This window comes from Sapajus apella, unplaced genomic scaffold, assembly GCF_009761245.1.
Source record: "Sapajus apella isolate SASKATOON/1434 unplaced genomic scaffold, GSC_monkey_1.0 scaffold68, whole genome shotgun sequence".
In the NCBI taxonomy this organism is placed as follows: Eukaryota; Metazoa; Chordata; class Mammalia; order Primates; family Cebidae; genus Sapajus; species Sapajus apella.
In genome coordinates this window covers 5,924,628-5,952,189 of record NW_022437008.1, presented here as the reverse complement: position 1 = coordinate 5,952,189, position 27,562 = coordinate 5,924,628, and the positions used below count along the sequence as shown (strand labels likewise).

Below are 27,562 nucleotides of genomic sequence, written 5' to 3'. Positions count from 1 at the left end.
TCCAAAAAAAAAAAAAAAAAAGACCCCCAGAACTTCCCCTTTTAAGGTCCTCTCCTGGGATCAGGAGACTGGATAAAGCTCCTTCCTTAATTCCAGGGGCCGAGTTCCAGCCCATCTAATTCTCCCTCTCACCTGAGGCTGCTGTGGCCCTGGGAATCCCAGGGAGCAACCTGATGCCTGAGGCTGGGGGGGGGGTGAAGCTGTCTCTTTAAGAGCAGGAATGGAGCCCCTGGGCCTTAGGGCATCTAACTTGTTTTCTACCTGCCCAGGTTTGCTTAGGGCGTGGCAGCTTCGGATAAAGGCAGGACTCCGCCTGGCAGCCCCGACTTCTGGAACCTCTGATCAGCCTGGTGAACCACATAGGTGAGCAGCTGGGGCCCCTTCCTCCAAGCCCTCCCTGGCTCTGCCCCTAAATTAGGGAGAACCTACCCACCCACTGCCCCCACCACATAGAAGCTCAGCTGTTAAAGAGCATAAAATCTTTTGAGGTGCGTTTCTGGAGCCAGGAGATAGGAGAAAGACCCTTCCCCTAACGGCCCTTTCCCCCTAGCCTCCTCTCAGCGACTGGTTGAGCCGGCTGGATGAGGGCAGAACCTGTAAGTGCGGTTGGGTTGTCTGGGAAGAATGAGGCCTGCATGGATTGGGGGTATCTGGGCTGGGGATATCCGAGTGGAGAAGAGGGGGTGCCTGGGTAGGTAGGGGTATCCAAGTGGACCAGTGGTGTGTAAATGGACTCGGGGCATCTGGATGGATGAGGAGTGCTGGGTGGACCCAGGGAGTCCAGGCATTGCGGGGAATCTGGATTTTGGAGACCTCTAGGAAAAGAGGATGGAGCTGCTGGGGGAAGCTGTAAATGGGGAGTTGCTTGGGAAGTTTGAGGTACACAGAGTGGGTGGGACCCTTCTGCTCGCCCTTGAAGATGAGCCCCTTCTCCCATGTCATGGAGGAATTGGGGATAGCAGAGGGCAGGTTGGGGAGACAGTCCTCAGGTGGGCACTGGGACCTCGTGGCCAGGAAGAATCACAGCAGGTGGACAGAGCGCCAGCTGCAGGGCTGCCTTCCTCTCTAACCTGCCCACCGACCACATCGGTTCAGGAGCAGCTGGGGCCTCTTCAAACAACAGCCTGAACAGGGGATGTGAGGGCAGACCCAGCTCCCGGCTCCCCGCAGCCTCCGGAAATATGGGGCTGGACATTGTTATGCAGAGGCTGGGCGAGGCAGATACCATCTGTCAGTCTCGGCTGGATGACAACATGGGAAGGGGGAATAGTGGGGCGTCGCAGGCCAGAGGTGGCTTGGAGGAGCCCCTGGAAAGAGGCTTAAGAGGTGAGACTCAACAGCCATGGTGACAGAGCATAGGACTTTAAGATGAATTTGCAGGGTCACAGGATTACAGCTGCAGAGTGGGCTAATCATAGTGCCCCTGCATGAAGCTGCAGAGATTATATGAGTTAAAAAGTGGGAAGCTGAGAACACGCCCCGCGGGCAGACACTCAGCCCGCATCTGCGGGGATTACCAGGATTCGTATGGTCGTGGGTGACAGCTTCAGACCACAGGCAGGCCACCTACCACCTGTGCCCATATCCACCACGTGGTCTTGCCCACCCACCCATGCCAGCTCCCCCATCCCCACTCTCTTGGGGGTTCTAAACACTTCTTGGGCCTCAGTAAAGCTCCCAAAGTCTCAGGCTTTCTTCCCCCCCCAACCCCCCAAAAAAGGAAAAGAAATGGATGCTCAAACTAAAACTGTGAGTCCAGCATCTGGAATTAACCGGGAAGCGGAGAGGATTCCCAGGCCCCGGGGGGGGGGGGGGTGCCGGGCAGAGGGAGGAGTCTGTGCCAACCAGCAGGGACCACCCGCACCATTGGGTGCTGGCACCACCCTCAGCATTTCTGCCATCTATGAAATGCGGACTAGGGGATGACCTCGGGGTTGCTGGGAGGTTAGGTGAGGGAGGACACAGCAAGGTCAGTGTGCACCCCAGGGCGAGGGCGAGGAAGTGCCAGCTCTCGCTATCAAAATTGTAACTAGGCCAGGTGCGGTGGCTCAAACCTGTAATCCCAGCACTTAGGGAGGCCGAGGTGGGCAGATCACCTGAGGTCAGGAGTTTGAGGCCAGCCTGGCCAACATGGTGAAACCCTATCTCTATTAAACATACAAAAATTAGTGGGGCATGGTGGCGCTTGCCTGTAGTCTTAGCTATTCGGGAGGCTGAGGCAGAGGTTGCAGTGAGCTGAGATCATGCCACTGCACTCCAGCCTAGGTGACAGCGCAAAACTCTGCCTCAAAAAAAACAAAATTATGATAACTATGTGCTCAGCAGTTGGGCAGGGGCAGGGCGGGGAAGGGCATGCACAGCGTCCAGGGGCTTGCTGTAGCCTCGCAGGCTGGGGGGAGGGCAGGACTGATACCAGGTCAGGAGGGAGAGAGAAACGCGTTCCTTTTGCTGAGCAGGCCTGTCTGGGAAAGAGAAAGTGTTTGCTGCCTCGAGGGCCTGGGGTCAGGTCAGGGGCTGGGCTGGGGACACAGGCTAGGCAGGGCCAGGGCTGGGACTGGGAAGGGCGAGGGTAGGGGTGAGGGGATGGGAGGTTCAGGGGAACATGCAGCCAAGCCAAGTTTGTTTCCCTCTACCCACAGTCCCAGCCTCAAGTCATCTCCTTCCCACACCCTGCCCTGAGCAGCTTGAAGAACCTGCTCAGTCCGCAGCCTGAAGTCTGCCATGTCCTGGCAGGGCCAGGCAGGCTCCGAGCTGTCTGTGGAGACACTCCGGGGAATCGGGCCTCCTGCCACCTGGCTCCCAGCACCCCGCTTCCCCAAACACCCAAGGCCCTTACAGCCCTGAGTTAGGAGCAGCTGCTGGGGAGCCAGGCCTGCTTTAAATCCTGCTTCCTGGCGAGGGCACCTAGTTTCACCTCTCAGAGCCTCAGTTTCCCCATCTGTCCAATAAGGGTAACAGCAGGCAGTGGCACTCCCGTTTGGTGGTGGGCGATTCACAGAAAGCCTGAAGTCGGTGTCCAGTGAGTTATTACGGCTGCTCCCGAGTCAGGCCTGGGTTCCACCCAGGCCCCACTCCATGGCACGGCTGCTCTCAGCCCAGCGAGTCCCAGTGCCAGCCTGCCTGCCTGGGGTGAGCTGCACACCCCACCTGGGCAGCAGGGGAGGAGGGTTGGGGAGCCACAGGCACAGGGCCAGCATCCCAGTGGCGCTGCTAAGGCCAGACCTCCCGCCACCCCTCTAGGCCAGCACTCTGACATGCAGAAGGTGACCCTGGGCCTGCTCGTGTTCCTGGCAGGTGAGTACCAATCCCTCCACTGCTTTTTCCCCTGGATCCCCCGGCTGGGGGACAGCCAAGCCTCTGTCTCTCTCCTGTGCTTTTCTACCTCCCCAGGGAGATGGTAAATGTTAGGACAGCATCTCCTTGAGGGTAAGAAAAGTCAAACTGGCCATATGCAGTGGCTCACACTTGTAATCCCAGCTCTCTTGGAGGCTGAGGCAGGAGGATCACCTGGGTCGGGAGTTCGAGACCAGCCTGATCAACACGGCGAAACCCCGTCTCTGCTAAAAATACAAAATTAGCTGGGTGCAGTGGCTCTCTCCTGTAACCTCAGCTCTTTGGGAGGCCAAGGCGGGTGGATCAAGTGAGGTCGGGAGTTCAAGACCAGCCTGACCAACATAGAGAAACAAAATTAGCCAGGTGTGGTGGTGCGCGCCTGTAATTCCAGCTACTTGGGAGGCTGAGCAAGGAGAATTGCTTGAACCTGGGAAGTGGATGTTACAGTGAGCTGAGATTGCACCATTGCACTCCAGCCTGAGTGAAACTCTGTCTCAAAAAAAATTAAGAAAAGTCAAACCAGTGATTGCCAGGGAGACACAGGAAGAGCTGGCTTGCACAGCTGCAAAGTCACCATCTTCCCCATTCTCTCACTCTCTTCTGTTTTTTTTTTTTTCCTGAGTCTCTATTGCTCAGGCTGGAGCGCAATGGCACGATCACAGTTAACCATAGCCTTGAACTCCTGGGGTCAAACAATCCTGCTCTCTTAGCCTCCTACACAGCTAGGACTCCAGACACACACCACCATGCCCAGCTTATTTTTAAATGTTTTGCAGAGATGGGGTCTCACTATGTTGCCCAAGCTGGTCTCAAACCCCTGGCTGAGTTTGATCCTCCCACTTCAGGCTTCCAAAGTGCTGGGATTACAGGTGTGTGCCACCACACCAGCCCTGATTGACTATTAAACAGAAATAAGGGCAGCTAGAAGAAATGACACCTTCAAAGCACTGAAAGAAGATAACTCTCCGGCCAGTTCTCTTGTACATTTTCTAAAAACTTGAAGGAGCAGGCTCGGCTGTGTGCAACTGCACCTTTAACGCCTTCCAACATACATTTTTTTCCTTTTTTTTTTTTTGAGACAGAGTTTTGCTCTGTCACCCAGGCTGGAGTGCAGTGGCATGATCTTGGCTCACTGCAACCTCTACCTCCCAAGTTCAAGTGATTCTTCTGCCTCAGCCTCCAAGTAGCTGGGATTACAGGCGTGTGCCGCCATGCCTGGCTAATTTTTGTATTTTTAGAAGAGACATGGTTTCATCATATTGGCCAGGCTGGTCTCCTGACTTCAAGTAATCCTCCCACCTTGGCCTCCCAAAGCTCAGGACTACAGGCCTGAGCCACTGCACCCAGCTCTTTTTTTACCTTTTCAACGCAGCCTTGACCTCCCAGGCTCAACGGATCCTCCCACCTCAGCCTCCCAAAGCTCTGAGATTACAGGCATACTTTTTATCCATTACGTAGGGCAAGACTAGTATTCTCCGCAGGGTAGTGATATAAAATCACATTTTCAATAAAGTCTATTTAAGTGTATAATAGTCAGTCACTTTCAATAATATGCAAACACCAGACCAGGTGGGTGTAGATACGGCGGAAACAGGAGGATGGTCTTTGAGCATGATAGGATTTGGGGAAACAGGAAGCTGGGAACTGAAACCATCTGTCATCTTGACCAGAAAAGTCCCCCGCTGCTGCAGGAGGCATAGATTAACCACGTGTCTGGAAACATGAGACCAAACGGTGGCCAAAAACCTCCCAGATTAGACCCAATTTCAGGTGGCAGAATGCTGGCTTGACTCGGAGGTGTGGGGCTGAGTGGGCGAGTCTACGTTTCCACTATGGGATAAGATGGGATGAGGCGGCTGCTCAGTGATCCGACCCCTGTCCCTCAGGGGACCCTTTCCCGAGGCCTCTGAGGCTCCAAGGGCTTGGCTGAGGCCAGCATCACCATCTCTGCTCCCTCCTCTCTTCTCCCACCAGGCTTGCCTGTCCTGGATGCCAATGACCCGGAAGGTGAGTCAGACTGGACTCTTTCACCCGTCCCACCCCCAAATTCTCCCTTAGGGGGCCCTGATTGATAACAGCTCCTGGCTGTTATCCTGGATTCATGATCTGATTTCTTTCTTTGCAGATAAAAACAGTCCTTTCTACTATGGTGAGAGCTGGTGCCCCCATGCCCTTCCCTTCAACCCCACATATTGCTTTGGTGTCAAGGGTTCCCACACAGGGTTGGGTGAGGGTCTGATGTGAGCATCACAGGACAAAGATAGGATGGAGGCAATGAATGGTCCACACGGTGGATTAAAGGAACTAGAGGCGGCAACCTGGCTTTTGGAAAGGTTCTATTCCAGCAAGATGGTTAGACACAAGCAGGAGGTGAGGACAGTTTGGAAGGACCCATTGTTTGGTTCAGATCAACTGCTGGGAGAAGTGTTGACTTGAGAAAACTTCCTGGACTTCAGGCAGCAGCTTCGCTGGAGGCAGTGAGCAATTCGGTCAAAACCCCCATCTGGCCTCCAGGTTCCAGTGACCTGCTCCGCACTCCCCGCTCTGCCCTCGCCTCCTCCACGCTCCTCACTCCTGCTCCAAGCCTCCCAGACACAGCAGACACACTGCCAGCCTCAGACCTCTGCACTTGCTGCTTCCTATGCCTGGAACACTTCCTTCCATAGACCCGCATGGCTCCCTCCCTCACCTCTGCTCAGATGCAGCCCCTTGAGAGGCCTTCACTTACTACTCCCTCTAAAAGAGCTGCCCCCTGACTTAATTTTTTAGAGACAGGGTCTTACTCTGTTGCCCAAGCTGGAGTGCAGTGGCGTGACCATAGTTCACTGCAGCCTCAAATTCCTGGGCTCAAGCAATCCTCCTGCCTCAGCCTCCTGAATAGTTGGGACTGCAGGAGTGCACCACCATGCCTGGCTAATTTTTGTATATTTTGTAGAGATGGGGTCTCGCTATGTTGCTCAGGCTGGTTTAGAACTCCTGAAGTCTGAAAGCACTGGGATTATATTAGGTTGGTGCAAAAATAATTGTGTTTTTTGCAACTGCTTTTAATGGCAAAAATGCAATTATTATTATTATTTTTTTTTCTGAGTCAGAGTTTTGCTCTGTCACCCAGGCTGGAGTGCAATGGCGAGATCTCGGCTCACTGCAACCTCTGCCTCCCAGGTCCCAGGTTCAAAGGATTCTCCAGCCTCAGCCTCTTGAGTAGCTGGGATTACAGGCACCCGTCACCACACCTGGCTAATTTTTGTAGTTTTAGTAGGGATGGGGTTTTATCATGTTGGCCGGGCTGGTCTCAAACTCCTGACCTCAGGTGATCTGCCCACCTGGGACTCCCAAAGTGCTGGGATTACAGGTGTGAGTCACCTCACCCAGCCAAAAACGCAATTACTTTTGCACTATCCTAATAGGTGTCAGCCACAACGCCCAGCCTGCCCTCTGTCTTTCCAGCTCCCACCCTGCTTATTGTTCTTCCGACCACCCATCTCCGCCTGACCCCGATGACAGATCTTGTTTGCTGGTGTGCGCACTAGAATGTGAGCACCTCGGACTCTGTTCTCTTACTGTGGTGTTCCTGGCACCCTGCGCATCCTAGGTGCTCCATACGTATTTATCAAGAGGATGGCAGGATGGATGGGGAGGACACAGCCTGGCACTGAGGTCCTCTCCTCTTTCCTCCTAGACTGGCACAGGCTTCGGGTTGGCGGGCTCATCTGTGCCGGGGTTCTGTGTGCCTTGGGCATCATCATCCTCATGAGTGAGTGGAGGAGCTGGGGGAGCAGGTGGGGCGGGGCTGGGGCTTCCCTCCCCTGACCACTCACCTCTCCCTAACAGGTGGGAAATGCAAATGCAAGTTCCGCCAGAAGCCGGGGTAAGATGTGTGCTGTTCTGGCATGCCCGCCTGCCTCAGCCTGGCTAGATGCTTTCCAGCCTGAAAGGGCTAGCTCTCCCAGCAGGAGAGGTCTCCAGACTCTGCCCCGCAGAGTTCCTGCCGCTAAGATTTCCCAGGTTCATTGTTTCTAGCTGGTAATCCCCAGAGGGCCCCAAATCCTGAAATGCATTAGCCCCTGGGATTGCACAACCCCCCTCCCCGCCCCTCCCCCCCAGTGGAAAAGCAGCCAGGAAAACAAGTCTGGACAGGCTGAGAACCCTCTACCTGGAGGGACAGGACAAATGGGGTGGACAAAGGTCTCACCACTTTTGTCTCCTTAGTCACCGTCCAGGGGAGGCTCCACCTCTCATCACCCCAGGTAAGATGGACAGCACGGAGCTGAAGGGAACACGGAAGTGGGTGGGTGGGTGGGGGGTGTGTGTGTGTGTGTGTGTGCGCGCGCGCGCGCGCATGCGCATGCACACTGGAAAGAAAGAACTCTGTCCACCCTCACAAACTGACCCCATCCTTCTCCCAGGCTCAGCCCATAACTGCTGAGGACAGACCAACTGAAACTGGGTGGAGGACCCTTCTCTGTCCCCGGGTCCTGTCTCTGCACAGAAACTTGAACTCCAGAATGGAATTCTTCCTCCTCGGCTGGGACTTCTTGCACAGAAAGGCCTCATCATCTCATCTCTCGTGGGAGGGTCTCTTTGTTCAATTTTTAATCTAACATGATTGTGCCTCTGCCCAAGCAGCCTGGAGACTTCCTATGTGTGCCTTGGGGTGGGGCTTGTGGCGCCATGAGAAGGTCGGTGTGCCCTGGAGGCTGGCACAGAGGCTGGCAGCTGAGCCTGCTTGTTGGGAAAAGCCCACAGGCCTGCTCCCTTGTGGCTGGTTGCACGGCACAGGCCTGCATTCTGCCTCCTAGACCCTGGGAACCTCATATGCAATTTGGGATTTACTAGTGGCCAAAAGGAATGAAAGAGAGCTCTAACCAGATGGAACACTGGAACATTCCAGAGGACCCTGGACCATCCCAGGAAAACTGGGACATAGGATCATCCCACCATGATGGCAGTGTCCAGACAGTTTATAAAAGTAAGACCCTGTGACCCTCTCACTCACCCCTGAGACCTCACTTTATTACAAGATCTTTCCAAATACCCAAATGTCCCTGCAAGCCTCTTAAATAATTCCCTATGCTGCCCTTAATTATACACAATGGCCGCATAGCGTGAGAACTTCCAACAAGCCTCAAACTCCCTTGAGACTCCCCAGTACCTAAAAAGGCATCCAAAATGTTCCCATGAACCACCTCACAAAATGCCTAAAACTCAAAACACCCGAAAATATCTCCTCCAATGTCCTGAGACATGAACCCAAAAAGAGACCCAAATAAACTCGTGACTTGTCCCCTCATCATGCCTTTTTATCCCTCAAACATCCCCTGAGTCCCTCCATAACCACGAGTCCACCGCCTGGGCCCTTCCGAGCACTGCTCCAGGGACACCACTTCCGCTTTCACAAGATACCCTCTCCCAGGGATCCACAACAGTGGGCGGGGCGGGTGCACAGCGCATTTATTGAGCTCGGATTCTTCTTGTCCTTGCCCCCGTCGCCCATCCAGGAGGGCACCGGGCTCCCTGCGACATTTCTCGCTGTCACGCCTTGTGTCCCGCGCACGCGCAGGAGGCGCAAGAGGCACAGCGCCCAGGGCGGCCGCACGCATGCGCACAAGCAGCAGAGGGGAACCCGCCCAGCGCTGAGTTGTCTTCGAGTTTGGCGCTTCTCCAGGAAAGCAGATCGGCTGTGTGGAGTTTAGAATGGGAAAGGAATGCCATCAATCCCTCAGTGCTTTCAGGGGGACCAGGGTGGGAGCAGGTTGAGAGGGGAGCTTCCAGACCTCATGGAGCTCTGCACGTGACCCCCACCTCGACTCCATGCAGTGCACCAGCCTGCACCCCCAGGTTGCCTTTGATGGGGAATCTGCCCCAGCAGAGATGTCCAGATGTTGCTTTAGACCTGTGAGCAGCTTGGGAGGTCGACTAGGCTAGGACCCTCTATGTCCCCCCACAGGTGCGTGGGCTTAAGGTCTAGACCTGTGACTGATGAATGTGGCCCGTGGTCAGCAGCTGACAGGCAAGCCGCCACCCCAAGTGGGGCCGGGAACCAGCCAAGGGGCCATCCAGGGGCCCCAGCCATGCCCAGAGTCCCATTGGGGGTCTCAAGCACTGAGGTCGATCTCGTGATGCTGGTAGATCTGGGTGGGGCCCTTAAAGCAAGCAGCAAAGAGGAAGCGTCTGCCGGCGATGGTGACGTGGGCAAAGGCACGGGGGGCCACCAGGGCTGGGGGCCCCAGCTCCTGCAGTGGCTCCAGGAGCCCCTTGTCAGGCTCAAGGCGGAGGACCTGGCTGAAGGCGAAGTCGCTGCCCAGGATGGCCAGCTGGTCCCTGGCGATGAGCAGGGGCTGGAAGACGTGGGCACCTCTTGAGGGAAGTTGCTGCAGCAGACGAAACATGGAACCGTCCCAGCGCATGACCTGTGGGGGTGTGGCCGGTGAGAGCCTGGGGTCCCGGGGGGGCTCTGAGGGCCCTGGAATAGCTTGGAAGCAGAAGCCTGTAGGTCCCCAAACTCCCACAGCTTTCTTATCTTCATAAAGGTCACCAGCCAGCTGTTCAGCCACACACACGGAGTTCTGAGCCCTTCTCTTGCCCTCACACCCCACACAGAAGCACTCAGCCGTGGACTCAGTTTCACCTACTATAGTTGGACATTTCTCCCACCACCTCTGGCAGCACTCCATCCCCTCCCAATTGGACCATCCTGGCGGCCTCTTTCCTGGTCTTGAGGCTCCTCTCCCTGCTCCCTGAGTCTGTTCACCACCCCGTGAACACCTAAGTCAGATCAGGGCCCTTCCAGGCTCAGAACCCTCCCCTGCCTGCACCTCACTGCAGAAAGAGAGTGGGCAGGGCTTAACCCCAGTGTGAACCTGGGGGGGCTCAGTGTCAGGGTGGGGATTGGTGTGGCTGCGAAGTCTGGAATGCATCTGAGTCACAGAGCCAGCATCTGGGGGTAGAATCAGGATGTTGGGGCCAGCATCAGTGTCAGGGACTGGGGAGTGGTTTGGAGTCAGCCAGCTTTGAGGGAGTCACAGTCTTGGCATCAGTGTGGGGTGGGGTCCTGGTTCAAAGGTCGGCATGTGAGGCTAGGTCAGAGTTTAGAGGCTTAGTGTGCAAGACTGGGTCCATGCTGAAAAGCCAGCCCTCGAGGCGGGGCTCGGTAGCTCACGCCTGTAATCCCAGCACTTTGGGAGGCCGAGGTGGGCGGATCACAAGGTCAAGAGATCGAGACCATCTTGGCCAACATGGTGAAACCCTGTCCCTACTAAAAACACAAAAATTAGCTGAGCATCATGGTGTGCGCCTGTAATCCCAGCTACTTGGGAAGCTGGGGCAGGAGAATTGCTTGAGCCCAGGACGCGAAGATGAGCCGAGATCGTGCCACTGCACTCCAGCCTGGCAACAGAGCCAGACTCCCGTCTCAAAAAAACAAAGAAAGAAAGAAAAAAAAAAGCCAACCCTCAAAGGGAGTCAGCTGCAGCGTCAGGCCTGGCTGTGCCCCCTCCTCCCCCAGGCCCAGCCTCACCATGGAGTCCCCAATGTAGCGTGTGAGGCACAGGAACACGTCCCCACCAGCCTGGAAGTGGCGTGTGGCGTAGACATCCTCTGCCTCAGGGATGTCCGTGCGTCTCTCGAAGCGGCCACCGGTCCAGTGGAAGAGCACGGGCCGCTGGGAGGCCGAGGCCAGCAGCAGATGGGGCCGGCCGTCCAGCTCCAGGGCCTCGGCGTCCGTGTCCCGGTGCCAGGCGTGCAGGCTCTGGTGCGGGTAAAAGCCGGGCCCGTCGCGGCACAGCAACGTGGTGCTGCCCGCCTTGGAGGCGTCGGCCACCACGAAGCAGGGCTGCCCTTCTAGCCACAGGAGCTCGGCGTCATTGGGCCGCAGCAGCCGCCTCGGGGCCAGGGTCTGCGTCGGGGCCAGGCGCAGGCCGGGGCTGGGCCGGGCCCACAGCTGTGAGCCCCCCCACAGGCGGGCAGCCAGCACGAAGAGGCTGGGGCCCAGCACCAGCGGCTTGCAGGACACCACGGAGGGCGCTGTGGGGAGGTGGGAGCGGAGGGGCAGGTCAGGCCGGCCAGGCAGGCTGCTGGGCAGGCGGAAGGACGGGGAGGGGCTCACCGGGCAGCTCTTCCTCCGGCCGGAAGCGCTGCAGGCTGTAGTCCCAGGAGAGGATCAGGCAGCGGCTGGCGAAGGGCTGTGCCAGCACGATGTGAGGCTCCCCCTGGTAGGAGAAGAGCTCTACGCTCAGCGCCGACTCCCCCACCGTCTGGAACCAGGACAGCTCTGGGGGTGGAGCAGAGAGTCAGGCAGGCCCCCGGGGACCCAAGGATCCTCATGGCCCAGCCTCAGTTTGCACATCTCTGAAATGGGGCCATTCATGGTACTCCCCTCATAGGGTCATAGAACTGGAATCTTGATCTGAAGATGTTTGTTTGGTTTGGGGGGTGTTTTGTTTTGAGTCAGGGTCTCACTATGTCCCCCAGGCTGGAGTGCAGTGGCACAATCATAGCTCACTGCAGCCTCCTCCTTCCAGGCTCAAGGAATCCTCCCACCTCAGCCTCCTGAGCTGCTGAGACTACAGCCATGCACTACCATGCCTGCCTAATTTTTTTTTTTTTTTTTGAGACGGAGTTTCGCTCGTTACCCAGGCTTGACTGCAATGGCATGATCTCAGCTCACACAACCTCCGCCTCCTGGGTTCAGGCAATTCTCCTGCCTCAGCCTCCCGAGTAGCTGGGACTACAGGCCGCGCCACCATGCCCAGTTAATTTTTGTGTTTTTAGTAGAGACGGGGTTTCACCATGTATTCCAGGATGGTCTCGATCTCTTGACCTCGTGATCCACCCGCCTCGGCCCCCCAAAATGCTGGGATTATAGGTGTGAGCCACCATGCCCGGCCTGCCTGCCTAATGTTTTATTTTTTTGTAGAGATGGGTCTTGCTATGTTGCCCAGGCTGGCCTAGAATTCCTAGGCTCAAGAGATCCTCCTGCCTTGACCTCCCAAAGTGCTGGGATTACAGGCATGAGCCACCACACCTGACCATAGACATATTAACTCACAACAGCATGATAAGCTTTATTTTATAAGCTCTGTGGCATCACCAAATAATCCCTTAGAAAGAACATCTCAGTTAATTCATTTAACTTCACAACACCCCTCTGAGGTGCATTCTGTTATGATCTCCCCTTTACAGATGAGAAAGCGAAGGCTAAATGGTACAGGCAGCCAGTTATCCAACAAAATCCGTCTTTCCCACCTTCCAAGAGACAGGACTGAGCTGGTCACCAGGCCACCCAGCTAGAGGCTGCTTTCTCCTGGACCTCCATTCACCGCCCTCCCTGGAAGTTAGATGTGGCTGTTTTGAGACCGAGCGACCAGTGGAACAAAGGCAGATGTGATGAGTGCAATGAGCCACCACGCCTGGAAACAGCTTGTCCCAACTTGGTCTCCTTTCTCACATGTGGATATGCCACAACCTGGCTTCAAACATGAAAGCAAGGACGATGCCCAGGGGCTGCCCTGCACACCTGGACAGCTTGCTCCAGACCCCTCCGTCCTTAATCCATGATATTTTGAGTGTGACGGCGGGTTGGCTTCTGTGGCTGCTGGGGTACCAAGGCTACTCTGCTTGTTAGTGGGGGAGCCGGGCAATCAAATCCAGGCTGTAATATTTCACTCTGCTTGCCAGGCCCTGTTTCCGGGTGCCAGTGTTGAAGCAATGAGCCAAATTACCTATAATGCCCACCTAAAGGGCAAATCTTTTTTCAATGGCTAGCAAATCACCTCCTGCTCAAAACTCTTGGCCGAGAGTGGTGGCTCACGCCTTTAATCCCAGCTTTGGGAAGCTAAGGCAGGTAGATCAATAGAACCCAGGAGTCCGAGAGCAGCCTGGACAATGTGGCAAAACCCCCATCTCTACAAAAAATACCAAAAATTAGCAGGGCACGGTGGTGGCACACCTGCAGTCCCCGCCACCAGGGAGGCTGAGTCAGGAGGATCACCTGAGCCTGGGGAGGTCAAGGTCTCAGTAAGTGGTGATTGTGCCACCGTACTTCAGCCTGGGTGACAGAGTGAGACCCGGTTCAAATAAACAAATAAACAAATGAAAAAAAACACAACTCTCCATTCTTCCCATGGCCCAGAATAAAGTCTGCTCTCCTCTCTGTGGTTTCCAAAATCCATAGCTGTCCCTCACTCACCACCCCTAAGCCACACCTGCCTTCTTTTGATCTTCAAACAGGGCAAGCTCTATGCTGCCTCAGGGCCACCCACCAGGATGTTCCTTCTCTCTGAAGAGCCCTTCTCTCTGTTCCTCACTTAGCCACATTGAGACCTAACGTCCCCACTTCAGAGAAGCCTTCTCTGACTGTCATAAGAACCTCCCTTGTCTCATAATTCCCTGTAGTTATCACAATGCATAGCACACATTTATCTGTGCAATTTTTTTTTTTTTTTTGAGACAGAGTTTCACTCTTGTTGCCCAGGCTGGAGTGTAGTGGCATGATCTCAGCTCACTGCAACCTGTGCCTCCTGGGCTCAAGCAATTCTCCTGCCTCAGCCTCCCGAGTATCTGGGATTACAGGCACCCGCCATTGTGCCCGGCTACTTTTTGTATTCTTAGTAGAGACAGGGTTTCACCATGTTGGCCAGGCTGGCCTCGAACTCCTGACCTCAGGTGATCTGCCCACCTCAGTCTCCCAAAGTGCTGGGATTACAGGCATGAGCCACTGTGCCCAGCCTGTACTATGTTTTTTAAATGTCTGTCTCCCCAAATTCCCAGGACGGTAAGTCCCGTAAGGCCAGGGCTCAGGTCCCAACCGCAGTGACCCTCACTTCTCACAGGGCTGGGCATGCGTGAATGTTAGTGAACGTTTGTTGGATAACTTGAATGAAGAGGGACTCCCTAAGTTAAGTCTCCTTCTTCTGTGTGTCCCACGGACCAAAAACATGTCTTTCTTACACTTAGAATAATAATAATTATATGTCGATAATAATTATATACGTATATTGTTACAGATAATAACAATTGTTGTTATTGTATTCATCGCATCTGTGGCCAGGTGCAGTGGCGAATGCTTGTTATCCCAGCACTTTTGGAGGCTGAAGTGGAAAGATCACTTGAAGCCAGAAGTTCAAGACCAGCCTGGGCAACATAGCAAAACCCTGTCTCTACAAAAAAGTTTTTTAAACAAAATTAGCCGAGCACAGTAGCATGTGCCTGTAGTCCCCACTATTTGGCAGGTTGGGGCAGGAGGATCGCTTGAGCCCAGGAGTTTGAGGCTACAGTGAGCTATGATGGCGCCACTGCACTCCAGCCTGGGTGACAGACTGAGATCCCAACACTTAGAAAAGAAAAGCATCTGTGTAAAGACCCTTCAGGCTTAAACTCCTTCCTGTCCCCCAGCTCTGTGTGGCCCTGGCCCTGACTCTGGGCTCCCTCAGCTCCCATGGCTTCCGCCATCCCTGCCCTGACCCCTCTGGCTGGGCCTCCCCATCCTGCCCAGATGGTCCTGGGCTGTCCTGCTGGGCCTGCCTTCCTCTGGTCATTTAACTCTTTGAGGGCGAGACCCAGAGCTGGCCTCATCATGCTTTCTGCACTGCCTAAAGTCACCAAAATCTATTTATAGAAAAGGTGAGTCAGCCAGGCGCGGTGGCTCACACCTGTAATCTCCCCCAAAGCAGACGGATCACCTGAGGTAAGGAGTTCAAGACGAGCCTGACCAACATGGAGAAACCCCGTCTCTACTAAAAATACAAAATTAGCCAGGCGTGGTGGCACATGCCTGTAATCCCAGCTACTTTGGAGGCCGAGGCAGGAGAATTGCTTGAACCCAGGAGGCGGAGGTTGTGGTGAGCCCAGATCATGCCACTGCACTCCAGCCTGGGCAACAAGAAAGAAACACTCTCTCAAAAAGAAAAGAAAGAAAGAAAAAGAAAAGATGAGTCAATGTAAGTGAGGTGACTTTGCACCTGCAGTTCTTACAATAATGCTTGGCACGTAACGAAGAATTTTTAAAGTGGTTGCTTTTATGTTAACAAGGGTGAAGATATAAGGGCCTTCTGTCCTAGGCCCGGCGCCAAATGCCAAACAGGCGAGGACGTATCTTTGAATTCCCGCGGCGCTCCTATGTCAGGGTTTATTACCCCCACTTTACAGATGAGAAAACTGGGGCTCAGCAAGGTGCTCCTGCTTGCTCAGGGTCTCCCCACGGCAGGAATCGGCAGGGTGGGGAGTGAGGCAGCCATTTCCCTGGGTCTCCCCGCCTCCCACCCCATGGGGAAAGCCCCCCACCTATGGCTCTGCACTTGAAGGTCTTGGGGTCGAGGTGGTGGATCTGCATGTGGCTCAGGGCGGTGGGACCCGCACAGGCGCCGGTCCCCACGCTGGCGTTCATGGTGGGCATCCACTGCAGGAGCCAGAGGATGCGGCAGTCACACTGGAACGGGTTCCCGCGGAGGTCCCTGGGGCAAGAGGTTGCTGAGGGGCTGCAACCTGCTTCCACGCCCTGGGGGCCACGCTCCTGCCCCCTCCCCAGGCAAGTGTCCCCAGAGATGGTGCCCCATCATGGTAAGAAAAATACGTAAGAACCACCTCAGCCAAATGCATGCATGCCAACCAGTAGTGGACATGGATGCCCCCCTCGACACAAACATTCCCCAACCCCCCACACTCCCAGCCCCCATGAGCCTCACACGTGAGTAAGGGTCTCCAAGCCTCGGAACAGGAATCTGGGGAGGGCCTCCAGATGGTTATTGGCCAGGCTTCTGGTAGAGGAAGAGAAGGCACTGTCAGCAGCCGCCAGGATACCCCGTGTCCCCCGGGTGGTGGAGCGTGGGTGCCTGTCATGGAGGGCTGGGGCGGTGGAGGCACGCACAGGTGTGTGAGTGAGCGAAGTCCTCTGAGGGCGTTCTTAGAGATGGAGCCAATCTCATTGTCCTCGATGAAGCTGTGGAGGGAAGCTGGGGTGATGGGGAGGCCCACTGAGCTTCAGGGAACGCACCCCATGAAAGACATAGGCCCACTGGAAGGTGCTGAATTCTCTTCCAATATCATGAACAATCCCAGGGAAAGCATCTTAGAAACCTCTCCTTGCCAAGGTCCCAGCCATCAATTCTAGGAGCCATGAAACTTGCCCTATAGTCATTTCGAGCTTCACTGTGCACACTGTCCTGCCACCACCACCACCAACACCATCACCAGTGCCAGCACCCACATCACCACGTTACCTCCAGCATCATCCGTAATGACCATCACCAGTGCCAGCACCCACATCACCACGTTACCTCCAGCATCATCCGTAATGACCATCACCAGTGCCAACACCCACATCCATGTCTCTACCACCATCATCAACCCAGGACCAATAACTGCCATTATCCCCAACACCATACCTTGTCACTGTCATCACCAACACTAGCATCATCGTCACCAATATGACCGTCACCACCCACTCCCATCAACACCAACACCGATATCATCACTACCAAACTCTACCCCACCAACACTGATCATCTTCACCAAAAACTCAACCTTCATGACCAACACCAGAAAGACTCCCACCCTCATCTCCACTGCTGTGCTCTCATACATCCGCATGAGCACCACCAGCGCTGCCAACACCAGCAGCACCTCCACTGTGCCCAAGATGCACATGTTCACCCATCGCCAGTACCACTGCTGCCGGTTTCTGTAAATACCAACACCTTCACCATCATCACCAACCCAGTGCCAACAACACTGCCCTAATACCACCCCCAGCATCCTACCCACAGCCATCACCAACACCAACACAAATACTGTACTCACCAACCCCCACAACATTCATAATTGTCAGGGACACAAGCCCCAAGAACTTCATCATCCATTTCTTCTTCTTTTTCTTTTTTTTAATGAATGAGAGGTTCCTATGTTGCCCAGCCTGGCCTCGAACGCATAGCCTTGCCTCCTCAAGCACCAGGACAACTCGAGTGAGCCACATCATCCCCACTCCATCATCATCAATAATGCCACCAACCCCACATCAGCAGCAGCAACAGCATCATCATCACTGCCATTATCATCAATGCCATGAGCAACACCACTGCCGGCATTGTCATGCTGTGACTGTCACCGCCACCACCATCACCACCGCTACCCAACCGTCAGCATCACTGTCAGCACCACCCTCAACACCACCATAGTATCACCACCACCACCACCACCTAGTTCAGAGTTGTTTCCTGTTCATTTGAAATGTTTCGGAGTTTCGCTCTTGTTGCCCAGGCTGCAGTGCAATGACGTGATCTCGGCTCCCCACAACCTCCGCCTCCAGGGTTTAAGCGATTCTCCTGCCTCCCGAGTAGCTGGGATTACAGGTGCCCACCACCACGCCCTGCTAATTTTCTGTATTTTTAGTAGAGATGGGGTTTCTCCACGTTGGTCAGGCTGGTCTCGAATTCCTGACCTCAGATGATCTACCTGCCTCGGCCTCCCAAAGTGCTGAGATCACATGCATAAGCCACCGCACCCAGCCCCTTAAAATGTTTCTTGTCTCTGACTTCTTTACACCCTCCCTGGGCTCCCCTGAGTCACGTAGAGCCAGAATCAGGATCTGGTTATCCGGGCCCTTTGTCGATCTTGAAGCAGAGAAGTTAGGTGATAATCAACACTGATAAGCCTCATTGACACCAGCCCTGAGAACTTCATCAATATCACCCAAAGCATCGTCACCACTGGGTTTGCCATTTTCATCAACATCCTCCCACCAGATGTCCAAACACCTTCTCTTCAGGACCACAGCTCCCATCTCCTTCTCCCAGGCCCACCTGCCTCCATCCCCTGGCCTCACTCACAGGTACTGCAGGTGGGACAGGCCTGCGAACGCGTCGTCCTCAATCACGGAGAAGGAATTGGAGGTGAAGAGGCTGGCAGGGGTGCAAGAAAGAAATTTTTCCAGAGTTGTTGCAGATATTTCAACCCTGGCCTCCACCCTCAGCCTACACAGGCATGGGCACACACACACGTGGCAGTAGGTGTGAGTATGTGCAGGGACACAAATGCTCTTGCACACACGTGTATGCACACCCCCACACACATGCATGAACGCCCACCTGACACCTGTGTGAGCCCACACTCCCACACATGCGCACGAATGTCCACTCCCTTGAGCTGGTCGTCGGCCCAGCCAGGCCCCACTCACAGCAGGTGCAGAGATGGAATTCTCAGGAAGCTGCCGGCCTTCAGCTGGGTGACTCCAGTCCTGACGAGTGAGCTGGAGACGTGGGCCATGGTAGGTGAAGGGGATACCACAGCAATGCTCCAGTCCCAAACCAGAGGCTTCTGCCATTTGGGAGACCCCAGTGTGCCACCCTGACCCTGGGTGTGTCTGCCCTGCATGCCAGGGGAGGCAGGCATTTGCCTTCCTGGCTTGACAAGGACCCTGACAGCACTCAACCTTCCTCCCAGGCCTCAAATCCTGTCCCTGCCCTCTGGGGCTTCCCTCTGCTTCCTCCCAGATTCGAGCAGCCCTCTGCAAGGCATCCCGACAGCCTCTGCTGCCCATCTCCCAAGATCTTGATGGGCCCCCGTTTCCCTGGGGACTCAGCACCACATCCCAACCTCTGGGGTCCCAGGACTTCCATCCCCACTTTCAGGCATGCAGAGGGCCAGACACTCACAGTGACAGCAGGGTTGGAGAGAAGCTGACGGGCAGGTCCGGGGAGCCCTCACACAGGGCACTGTCTTTGGAGCAGGAGCAGCGCAGGGGACACTTTCCCTTTGGGGGTCTCCAGGCCACCACCGCCCCCGCCCCAGCCAGCAGCAGCAGCAGCAGAATGCCTGCCCCTCCCATGTCCCCACCCCCTCGCTGAGGCACCAGCTTCTCCCAGCCCACCCAGCTCAGCCCAGGCCACTACGTCTCCTCCTCCGCCAGGCCGCCCTCCATCCGCCTGCTGGCACGCTGGGCCCTGGCTTCTCTCTCCTCTTCTCCGTCTTTCTTTCAGTTGGCCTCTCTCCCTGTTCGTATCTCCTTGGTGTCTAATTTTCTCTTTCTCCCTGGCTTTCTGTCGCTATGTTTCTGAATCTGCGTGTTCGTCTGTTTCTATTTCTGTCTTTGTCTCTCGTTCTGTCTTTTTCTGTGTTGCTGTCAGTCTTTCAGGCTTTAGGTAGCTGTCTGTTGGCCTCTGTGTGTGAGTGTGTGTGTGTGTGTGTGTGTGTGTGTGTGTGTGTGTGTGTGTGTCACACTGCTGGGTGTCTTGATTTCTTGTCTCCTGCCCCCCCCACCCCCCTTCCAGCTCCCTGCCTGTAGTTTTTTTGCCTCCTCCCACGTCCCTGCTCCCTGAAGGTTTGGGAATGGGGTTCTCTGGACACCCGGTGCGCCTGGCAGAGTAGGGTGGGGAGGAGGAGGGGGTCAGAGGCCATGGGAAGGTCGGCCTTGGGGAAGGGACTGGACGGCCCCACAGGAGGGGGAGGGGCCATCAAGGGCTGGAGCCGCCCTGCCACTCCCGCCAGCCCCCTCTCCAGATTCCCCACTCGACCCTACTGAGGGAGCAGGAGGAGGATGTCACCAGGGTGGGGACCGGATGGCTCTGCAGACCGGGGCTGGGTGGGAGGAGAGGCCACTGGGGGCTGGGGACATCCCATCCTGGCCACTCTCTGCCAGCCCCCTCCCCTGGCTCCAGGAGGGCGCGTTGGGCGCTGTCAGTGGGGCCAGTTCAGGTCCAGCTGCTCCCTCTGGTGGTCACATTCTGCAGGACCTCTGCCCGGCCCCAAGCCCACAGCCTCCCTCCCCTACCCTGAAATTAACCCTCGAGTGCTCAACACCCACTGGGGGGCGGCACCAACCCAAGGACATGATAATGATGATGACAATGATGATGAAGAAGATGATGATCACGCCACCCCTTCTTCAGTGTCTACTCTGCTCCTGGCCTTGTTCTGAAAACGCACGCATTAACTCATTCTGACCTTGCCGCAGCCCTCTGAGGTTGGTGCTGTTACCATCACCACTATAAAGCAGGAGGAAGTGGAGACAGAGGTCAAAGAACCTGAACTTGAGGCTACCCAGCTGGGGGCACAGCCAGGATTCAAACCCAGGCATCGGCTCCAGGGCCGCTCCAGGTTATTTTGCATTCTTTCTTTGGAGATCAGAGTTCATGGATAGATGGATAATTGGTTGTTTTAATCTGGACTAAGCTTTTAGTCATTTGGATAGATTCTGTCCATTAAATAAGAAAAATAAGTCAATGACACTTGTTAGCCAACATGAAATAGTAGTAATGTTTATTCAGCTGCAACCAGGTGGCAATCTACTCACTCAGTCTTCACAGCCATCCTGTGAGATGGGCAGTACTGCTCTCCCTGCTTTACAGATGTGGAAACTGAGGCACAGGGAAGTTATGTGATTTATTTCCTGGCTCTCATCAGCTCTAAACCTAACCCCTAGGCTGTACCACCTATCACCTGGGGACAAGACTCGCCCTGTGATTGAGGAATGCAGCCTTGCTCGACACTGGTGCCCACGTCCAAAGCCTTGTTGGAGGATAAGGGGTCTTAACAGCACTAGCTTGGAGGTCACACAGATCTGGGTTCCAGGCCCAGTCCTGTGCGGCCTCAGTTTTCCCATCTGTCAAATGGGGGCAATCGTGGCACCCACTTCCCAGCTGTGGAGAGGACTCAGGTGATGGAGGCACCTCATCCTTTTGGGGTTCAGCACAGGTGGGCATCCCACAGTGGTCAGCAGGCTTTGGGGTGGGCTCCGGATCCAGGTCCTAGAGGAGCAGACCCCAGCAGCTTGTGGTTTGAGCCATGCCTTTCAGCTCTTGGCTTCCTCTGCTGACTATCGGGTATGATAAACAGGGTCCCTGAAAGTGAAGTTGGAGAGCTGAGTGCCAGGGACACAGAGGGGTCTGAACCCATTCTCATAGCATGCCCAGCCCAGCAGCCTCCTCACTCCAGTTCACAAGGAGGAGGATGACAAGGACAATAATAATGGACCGGGCATGGTGGCTCACGTCTATAATCCCAGCGCTTTGGCGGGCTGAAGTGGGAGGATCGACTGGGGCCACGAGTTCAAGACCAGCCTGGGCAACATAGTGAAACCACAACTGTACAAAAAATAAAAAAATTAGCCAGGCACAGTATGGAACCCTTGTAGTCTCAGCTACTCGGGAAGCTGAGGTGGGAGAATCACTTGAGCCAGGGAGTTTGAGACTACAGTGAGCTAAGAATCGTGCCATTGCACTTCAGCCTGGGTAACAGCAAGACCCTGTCTCAAGCAAACAAACAAAAAATGGAGTTAATGATAAGACAATGTCAAGTTCAGAGACCTCTGAACACTGCCCAGGATTACACATGTGACCTTGGTGATTTTTCCATTTTGGAGCATGAGAAAATGAGGCACAGGTCACAGGGCTGCTCATGTTCACCTAACCAGGAGTGCAGTGCCCAGGCCTGATTCCAGGTCTCTGTCACCAGGACCTATAAACCTGGCCTGCCTATGGGGACGCCAGGTGTGCTGTCCCTGACAAGAGCTCAGAGGAAGGAAAGCGTGGGGTCAAATACATATCTATGGTTTTGGAACATGTGAACATCCAAATGTGTCAGCCCGCATGTCTGTCACTGTGGCCAGCCATGTGCCCGTTCACCCAAGCACAGGGTGTGAACAAGTGTGTGTGTTTCTGCTTTTGTGGGTATGTGTGAGAGCGGCAGGTTGTCCTGTGTTTCTGCCTGTGTGTCTGTGTCTATGGAAATCTGCCTGTGTGTACACAGCTTCCGGCCTGCTATCTTTGGGGCTGCGTAGGCATGCTGGCTGCATGTCTACACCTTTGGGGTTTTTTTGTTGTTGTTCCTTTGTTTCAGTTTTTGAGACAGAGTCTTGCTCTGTCATCCAGGCTGGAGTGCAATGGTGTGATCTCAGCTCACTGCAACCTCCGACACCTGGGCTCAAGTGATTCTCCTGCCTCAGCCTCCAGAGCAGCTGTGATTACAGGCACATGCCACCATGGCCGGCTAATTTTGGTATATATATATTTTTAGTAGAGATGAGTTTTCGCCAGGTTGGCCAGGCTGGTGTTAAACTCCTGGCCTCAAGTGATCCGCCTGCCTTGACCTCCCAAAGTGCTGGGAGTACAGGTGTGAGCCACCGCACCCAGGCATGTTAGTATCTTTGACTGCAGTTACGTGCAATGTGCGCATATTTGTGTGTTTCTGTGTGGCCATTTGTGGGTGGGTTTCCATAGCGAGGTGCATCTTTAAGGCCACTTTGTGAGTGTGGATGGCGGCGTGGCTGTGTGTTTGACAGTGTCTCTGCATGGCCATCCAACTGCATGAGTGTGCGTGGGTCTGTGTAGACATAAATGTGCTTGTTTCGGTATTTTGTGACTGGCAGAAGAGGTGCTGGCTGTGTCCGGGTCTTTGGGTTTCTCTATTGGTGTGTCATTCTGTGTGTGTCTGCCTCTGTGGATGTACATACATATGTGGTTTTGCCTGGTTTTGTACCTGTGTATCTGGGTCTTTGGGATTCTGTGTGTGTCTGTGTGTGTGTGTGTGTTTGGTGTGCATTGCTGGGGATCTCACCGCAGCAGATAGCATGCGCGCACGCAGGAACACACACACACACAAACCTCCCTCCCGCCCTCTAAAACAGTCCTGTTAAGGACCCCTTGGAGCACTGGGGTCGGAGGTCAGTGGGCTCCTGGGCAGTCAGGCTGGGTGACCTTAGGCCCTGGCTGGGCCCAATTCCCAGGGGGCAGGCACCTCAGCCGAGAAGCTCTCAAAGGGGTGTGTGTGTGTGTGTGTGTGTGTGTTCACAACCCTGTCCTTCACAATCCTCCTGGCCTCTCCAGCCCGCCTGCCGGCTGCCGGCTGCTCCTCCATCTGAGCTGAGAGAGTTAACCTAGCAGGCCAGGGCGGTCTGGGCTGGGGGCCGCCCCCTGGCCCCCCTCCAGCCCCAGCTCCAGTTACAGCTGCTGGTTGGGGAGGGCAAGGGTGGGGTGGGGCTGGGAGGGGGGCCTGCTGGGGGCGGCGCGTCCAGCTCTGGGCCAGGGGGTCCAAAGTGCTCAGCCCCCAGGGCACAGCAGGACTTTTGGGGGCCTCCTTTCAGCAGGGGACAGCCTGATTGGGGTGAGCGTTCCCCACTCCTCCCCTCCAGGCCTCACCCCTAGCCTGGCTGGGCTGCCTATTTTGGGAGCAGGAGTGGCCAGCCCGAGGCTTCCCAGGCAGGCCAACCCAAGAGGGAGGGAGTGTGTTTGGGGCATTGGGTTCTGCAGGGTGGGAGCGTGGGCAACTCCTCCCTGCCCTGCTGGTGTGCGTGTACCCTGGCAGGGTGTGGAGTTTGGACACGCACGTGTGCAGGGCTGGTTGCGTCACTGTTTGGGGGCACCAGAGGCCCAGAGGAGGAGGACTGGAAGACTGACGGTGTTTACACCCCACGTCCTGCTCCAACCAGAAGTTTGGGGAGAGGTTGTTGTCTCATGTCCATTCCGGCCCCAGTGTGTGTGTGTGCGTGTGCGTGTGCGTGTGTGTGTGTGTGTCTGTGCGTGCAGCCCTGCCCCGGCATGTGTCTTCTATCTCTCAGGCCCACTTGCCTGGGCCTCATGTCACTTGCCTGACATCCGATTGTGAAAGATGTCACCCAGAGGCGGGCAGAGGGGCCGTCTTTTCCTTTTCTCCTTGCTGCCCAGGGAGGAGACGGGGTGGCCTTTCCCACAAGGGCAGCCTGTGGCGATGTGGCAGCTGGGCCTTACCCCGGCAGGGCTGTGCGTGACCCCCCGAGTGGGGGAAGTCTGGCTGTTGCCATGGTGGCTTGAGCGAGCGGAATTCCTCCAGGGTGAAGTGGGAGATATTTATACCCAGGGTTAGGCCGGGAGCGGGCGGGCGGCGAGGGCAGGGCGCTGGGATTTCGAGGGGTGCAGTGAGGCTGGGTGTGTAAGCAGGTGGGACTTGGGTGTGCCCCGCTGTCTCCTGCTCTGTGTCTGTGTGAGCCGGCTCCTCCTCTCCCCCTGCCAGGGTAGGTCTGGGAACCGGGGGCCTGTTGCGGGAGGTGGAGGCCCAAGGGAGGACCCTGGGGACTGTGTGTCTCACCCCTGTCCCTCTACATTGTGTTGTTGTGTGACCCCCATCATGGAAGTTGTTTTGTTGACACTGTGTCCCCATGAAGCTTGGGATACCCCTGTTCCTCGGAGCCACCAAGCGAGAGAACAAACACTTCTGATTCAGTCCCTGGACTGTCTCTGACTTCATCCCTTGGGTTCACGCCCTATGTTGGGGAGCCAGGGCACACACTGCCTGACTGGTGGTGTCTCCCCCAGGATAATGGTGTCTCTTGGCCACATCTTGGTTTTCTGTGTGGGTCTCCTCACCATGGCCAAAGCAGGTAAGTGTAAGGGAGGCTGCCTGCCACCCACCTCAGCCCCAGGGGTGGCAGCGGGGACCAAACCTCAAGAAAGAACCAAGTTGGAGACCCCAACCTAGACTGAGTTAGCTGGGTACCAAGAAGTTTGGGGGTCTCCACATGGGTTTCCGTCACAGGTTGTGATTTGCGGGAGGGGAGAGGAAGCCCCAGATCAGGTAAATGTTGGGTGGGATGGGGCTGAATCCCTGGTGGGCTAACTGGGTCACAGACAGCCTGCCATGAGTCAGGGAGCTGGGGCAGTTAGGTGCCCCCTGCCCCATCCGGAACAGTGCAGAGAGGGCAGCTGGAACTGCCAGGGCAGCCCAGAGAGGGTGGGCAGCCTGCCTAGACACCCTCATACTCTCAGCCCAGCAAGGCAGAGCACCCAAATGGTCTCCTTATGCCCCTCCCTGTCCAGGACCCCAGGAAGCATTCAACCCCTGATTTCTCTCTCTTTCCAGAAAGTCCAAAGGAACACGACCCGTTCACCTACGGTGAGAGGGGTCTATCTTTGAGAGTCTCGGGGTAGAGCCTGGCTTTGCTGGTCCTTCAATTCCTTGTCTCCCTCCGCCAGAGTCCCAGTGTTGATATCTCTGTCCTTCTCCTTCCCTCTGTCTTGTACTTCGTCTCTGATTCTATCTACATCTCCCCCTGTCTGTGTCTCTCTGTGTCGCTACGTGAGCCGCCTCCCTGTTCTCTTCTTTTTGCCTGGGTCCCTATCAGCATCTCGTGGCCCCTCCTCTGCTTCTTCCCATCTTCTCTCCGGCTCTGTTCCCCTCCTCCCTACCCCCTCCTTTTCCTATACATCCTATACACCCCTCTCCTCTCCCTCGTCCCCCACTTTCCTCCTCCCTTGTCTGCTCCCCCTTAATTGATCTTATTTCTCCCCTCCTTCCTGCTGATCCTTTCTCCTTGTCCCCTCCTCTCCATTGTGCCCCTCTCCTATTCTCCCTCCTGTCCTCCCTGCCCTCACCTTCCCTGCTCTGCCGCCCACAGACTACCGGTCCCTGCGGATCGGAGGCCTCATCATCGCCGGGATCCTCTTCATCCTGGGTATCCTCATCGTGCTCAGTGAGTGTCCTAGCTCCCGGCCCCGCCCTCTACCCGCGCTGTCCCTGGCCCCGCCTCTCCCCGCCCGGCTCCCCGGGCCCGCCCTGGCCCCGCCTCTCCCCTCTCCAGCCCCTCCCCGGCCTTGCCCCGCCTACCCTACCTCGGCTCCCTGGCCCCGGACCCCGGTCCCGCCTCTAGCCCCGCCCCGTCGCCGAAGCCCCGCCCCTCGCGAAGCCTAGCTGGAGCAACAGCGCCGCGTGGCGCCCGCCGGAAGGGAGCCTCAGCCTCTCCTACCTCTCCACGCCCACAGGCAGAAGATGCCGGTGCAAGTTCAACCAGCAGCAGAGGTAAGACGCTCCTCCCGGCCATCCCTAGTCCCCTCCCGCTCTGGAGGGCCCCGCGGGTGAGGCGGGAAGTCCCCCTGACCTGCAGCCCGATCCCCATCAGCGACTATGTTTTAAGCACCTACTATGTGCCCTAGCCCAAGCCAGGCCATGGGCCCAAGCGAGGAAAAAACCTCCCGCCCTTCCTGGCCGAGCTCCCAGGCTAGTGGAGGCGGTGGCCATGGGTTCCAACAGCCCACAGATAGAAAAATCACAAATCGTGATAACACCAAGTGCAGGAAAGAAGGAACGGCGGTGAAATGAGATCATCTCACATGCGGCTCAGTTTAGCTTGGAGTCCTGTTCCTAGCTCTTTGATTCATCTTCAAATAAAATGTTAAAGCATGGACAATGTTTGAATATGTTAGACAATTATAGATATTATCATAAGTAGTAGCCAATATTTATTGGGTGTTGTACCACGTGTCAGATACGGTTTCACTTCCTCTTGGAGTTATTAACTCCATTTTACAGATAAGGAAACTGAGGCACAGGGAGGTAAAGTCCCTTTTCTCGAGATCACTCAAGTGGAAGATGGGTTCTGGGTTTCCAGCCCAGGCCATCACGTGGCAGTCTGCCAAATCCCCTTGACCATCCCTCCCCTACAACTTCGTATCCCCGCCTCCAAATCCGCGGAGGTACTCACTGTTAACCGGCTTGGAAGCCTCCTGCCAGGCACTTAAGCTGCTCCTGGGTGCTCCTCACTTCTGGCGGACCCCGAGCCTGCCTCTCGTCCATATCTGGGCCTCCTTACACCAGTCTGAGACAGGAGGCTTGTACTTGGGGGGTGGTTCCTAGAAGGGCAACCTCTCCCCCTTTCCATCCCGAAATCTCTCTGCTTCTGTCTTACCAGGACTGGGGAACCCGATGAAGAGGAGGGAACTTTCCGCAGCTCCATCCGCCGTGAGTTTGGGGAGACTGCGGGTTTTGGGGGGAGGGGGCTGGTTCCAAGGACCCCTTTCCTGGCCCTCTCGGGTTGCATAGAGGGAGGGACTGGATCTGAAAGCGGAGGGCAGGGAGTTGCCCCGCCGTGGGCCCCTCCTGCCCGAGAGCTGAGGATCCCCCTCCTAACTGCCCCCCGACCTCCGTGTTCCCCCCAGGTCTGTCCACTCGCAGGCGGTAGAAACACCTGGCACAATGGAACCCAGCCAGGTGCTGCAGCTCTGACACGGCGGGAGGAGGGAAGGAGGGAGGAAGGGCGGGACAGGGAGGGGGCCAAGTGCCAGGGTGGGAGGGAAGCGAGGGGCGGGGCTGGACGTACCCCCTCGCCTCTCACCCTTTTCACCCCCACAGGACTCCCCTGGCACCTGACGTCTCCCACGCTCCACCTGCGCGCCCACCGCCCCCTCCGCCGCCCCTTCCCCAGCCCTGCCCCCGCAGACTCCCCCTGCCTCCCAGATTTCCAATAAAACGTGTATTCCTCTCGACAGCGTTTAGT

General features: G+C 56.0%; 3 protein-coding genes across 10 annotated transcripts in view; 2 read left to right on the top strand and 1 right to left on the bottom strand.

Annotated features, from left to right (window-relative positions):
* FXYD3 (FXYD domain containing ion transport regulator 3) overlaps positions 1-7,958 on the top strand; it is a 9,227-nt gene extending 1,269 nt beyond the window's left edge. The window contains exons 1-8 of one of the 3 annotated variants that reach the window (XM_032249069.1): positions 271-370; positions 3,243-3,294; positions 5,308-5,340; positions 5,459-5,482; positions 7,013-7,087; positions 7,165-7,201; positions 7,543-7,580; positions 7,740-7,958. In XM_032249069.1, coding sequence (XP_032104960.1) covers positions 3,255-3,294; positions 5,308-5,340; positions 5,459-5,482; positions 7,013-7,087; positions 7,165-7,201; positions 7,543-7,580; positions 7,740-7,759 — 267 coding nt within the window. In that variant the 5' untranslated portion in view covers positions 271-370; positions 3,243-3,254 and the 3' untranslated portion in view covers positions 7,760-7,958. Of the gene's footprint in view, positions 1-270; positions 371-3,092; positions 3,130-3,240; positions 3,295-5,307; positions 5,341-5,458; positions 5,483-7,012; positions 7,088-7,164; positions 7,202-7,542; positions 7,581-7,739 lie in introns of those variants that run through there. The other 2 variants (XM_032249072.1, XM_032249070.1) reach the window with 2 other exon arrangements.
* Positions 7,959-8,759: 801 nt separating this feature from the next.
* LGI4 (leucine rich repeat LGI family member 4) lies at positions 8,760-27,467 on the bottom strand. 2 transcript variants are annotated; one of them, XM_032249056.1, is made up of 11 exons: positions 27,386-27,467; positions 26,771-26,884; positions 18,978-21,161; positions 18,500-18,571; positions 18,153-18,224; positions 16,196-16,267; positions 16,014-16,085; positions 15,613-15,782; positions 11,438-11,602; positions 10,850-11,355; positions 8,760-9,743 (listed from the first exon to the last, which is right to left on the bottom strand). In XM_032249056.1, exons 3-11 carry the CDS (start codon positions 19,148-19,150, stop codon positions 9,429-9,431), a joined length of 1,617 nt encoding a protein of 538 aa, XP_032104947.1. In that variant the 5' UTR covers positions 19,151-21,161; positions 26,771-26,884; positions 27,386-27,467; the 3' UTR covers positions 8,760-9,428. The 2 variants fall into 2 exon arrangements, with proteins under 2 accessions (XP_032104947.1, XP_032104948.1); XM_032249057.1 differs by lacking the exon at positions 16,196-16,267.
* On the top strand, positions 23,321-27,555 carry FXYD1 (FXYD domain containing ion transport regulator 1). 5 transcript variants are annotated; one of them, XM_032249067.1, is made up of 8 exons: positions 23,321-23,421; positions 24,609-24,673; positions 25,153-25,185; positions 25,688-25,762; positions 26,052-26,088; positions 26,978-27,027; positions 27,225-27,276; positions 27,418-27,553. In XM_032249067.1, the coding sequence occupies exons 2-7, from the start codon at positions 24,613-24,615 to the stop codon at positions 27,245-27,247; spliced, it is 279 nt and encodes a 92-aa protein (XP_032104958.1). In that variant the 5' UTR covers positions 23,321-23,421; positions 24,609-24,612; the 3' UTR covers positions 27,248-27,276; positions 27,418-27,553. The 5 variants fall into 5 exon arrangements, with proteins under 5 accessions (XP_032104958.1, XP_032104955.1, XP_032104957.1 ...); XM_032249066.1 differs by lacking the exon at positions 23,321-23,421 and adding an exon at positions 23,515-23,760 and having other exon boundaries at positions 27,418-27,555; XM_032249068.1 differs by lacking the exon at positions 23,321-23,421 and adding an exon at positions 24,158-24,307.
* The last annotated feature ends 7 nt before the right edge of the window (positions 27,556-27,562 follow it).

What these genes read in the sequence shown, in the direction of transcription:
- LGI4 (XM_032249056.1), bottom strand. Translation starts at nt 19,150, where the DNA reads ATGGGAGGGGCAGGCATTCTGCTGCTGCTGCTGCTGGCTGGGGCGGGG. An exon ending in CTGTCCCACCTGCAGTACCT is followed by an intron (nt 16,268 to 18,152) that starts GTGAGTGAGGCC and finishes TTCCCTCCACAG; the next exon opens with CTTCATCGAGGACAATGAGA. An exon ending in TTGGAGACCCTTACTCACGT is followed by an intron (nt 15,783 to 16,013) that starts GTGAGGCTCATG and finishes CTCTTGCCCCAG; the next exon opens with GGACCTCCGCGGGAACCCGT.
- FXYD1 (XM_032249066.1), top strand. Translation starts at nt 24,613, where the DNA reads ATGGTGTCTCTTGGCCACATCTTGGTTTTCTGTGTGGGTCTCCTCACC. An exon ending in ACACGACCCGTTCACCTACG is followed by an intron (nt 25,186 to 25,687) that starts GTGAGAGGGGTC and finishes TGCCGCCCACAG; the next exon opens with ACTACCGGTCCCTGCGGATC. An exon ending in GGGTATCCTCATCGTGCTCA is followed by an intron (nt 25,763 to 26,051) that starts GTGAGTGTCCTA and finishes CCACGCCCACAG; the next exon opens with GCAGAAGATGCCGGTGCAAG.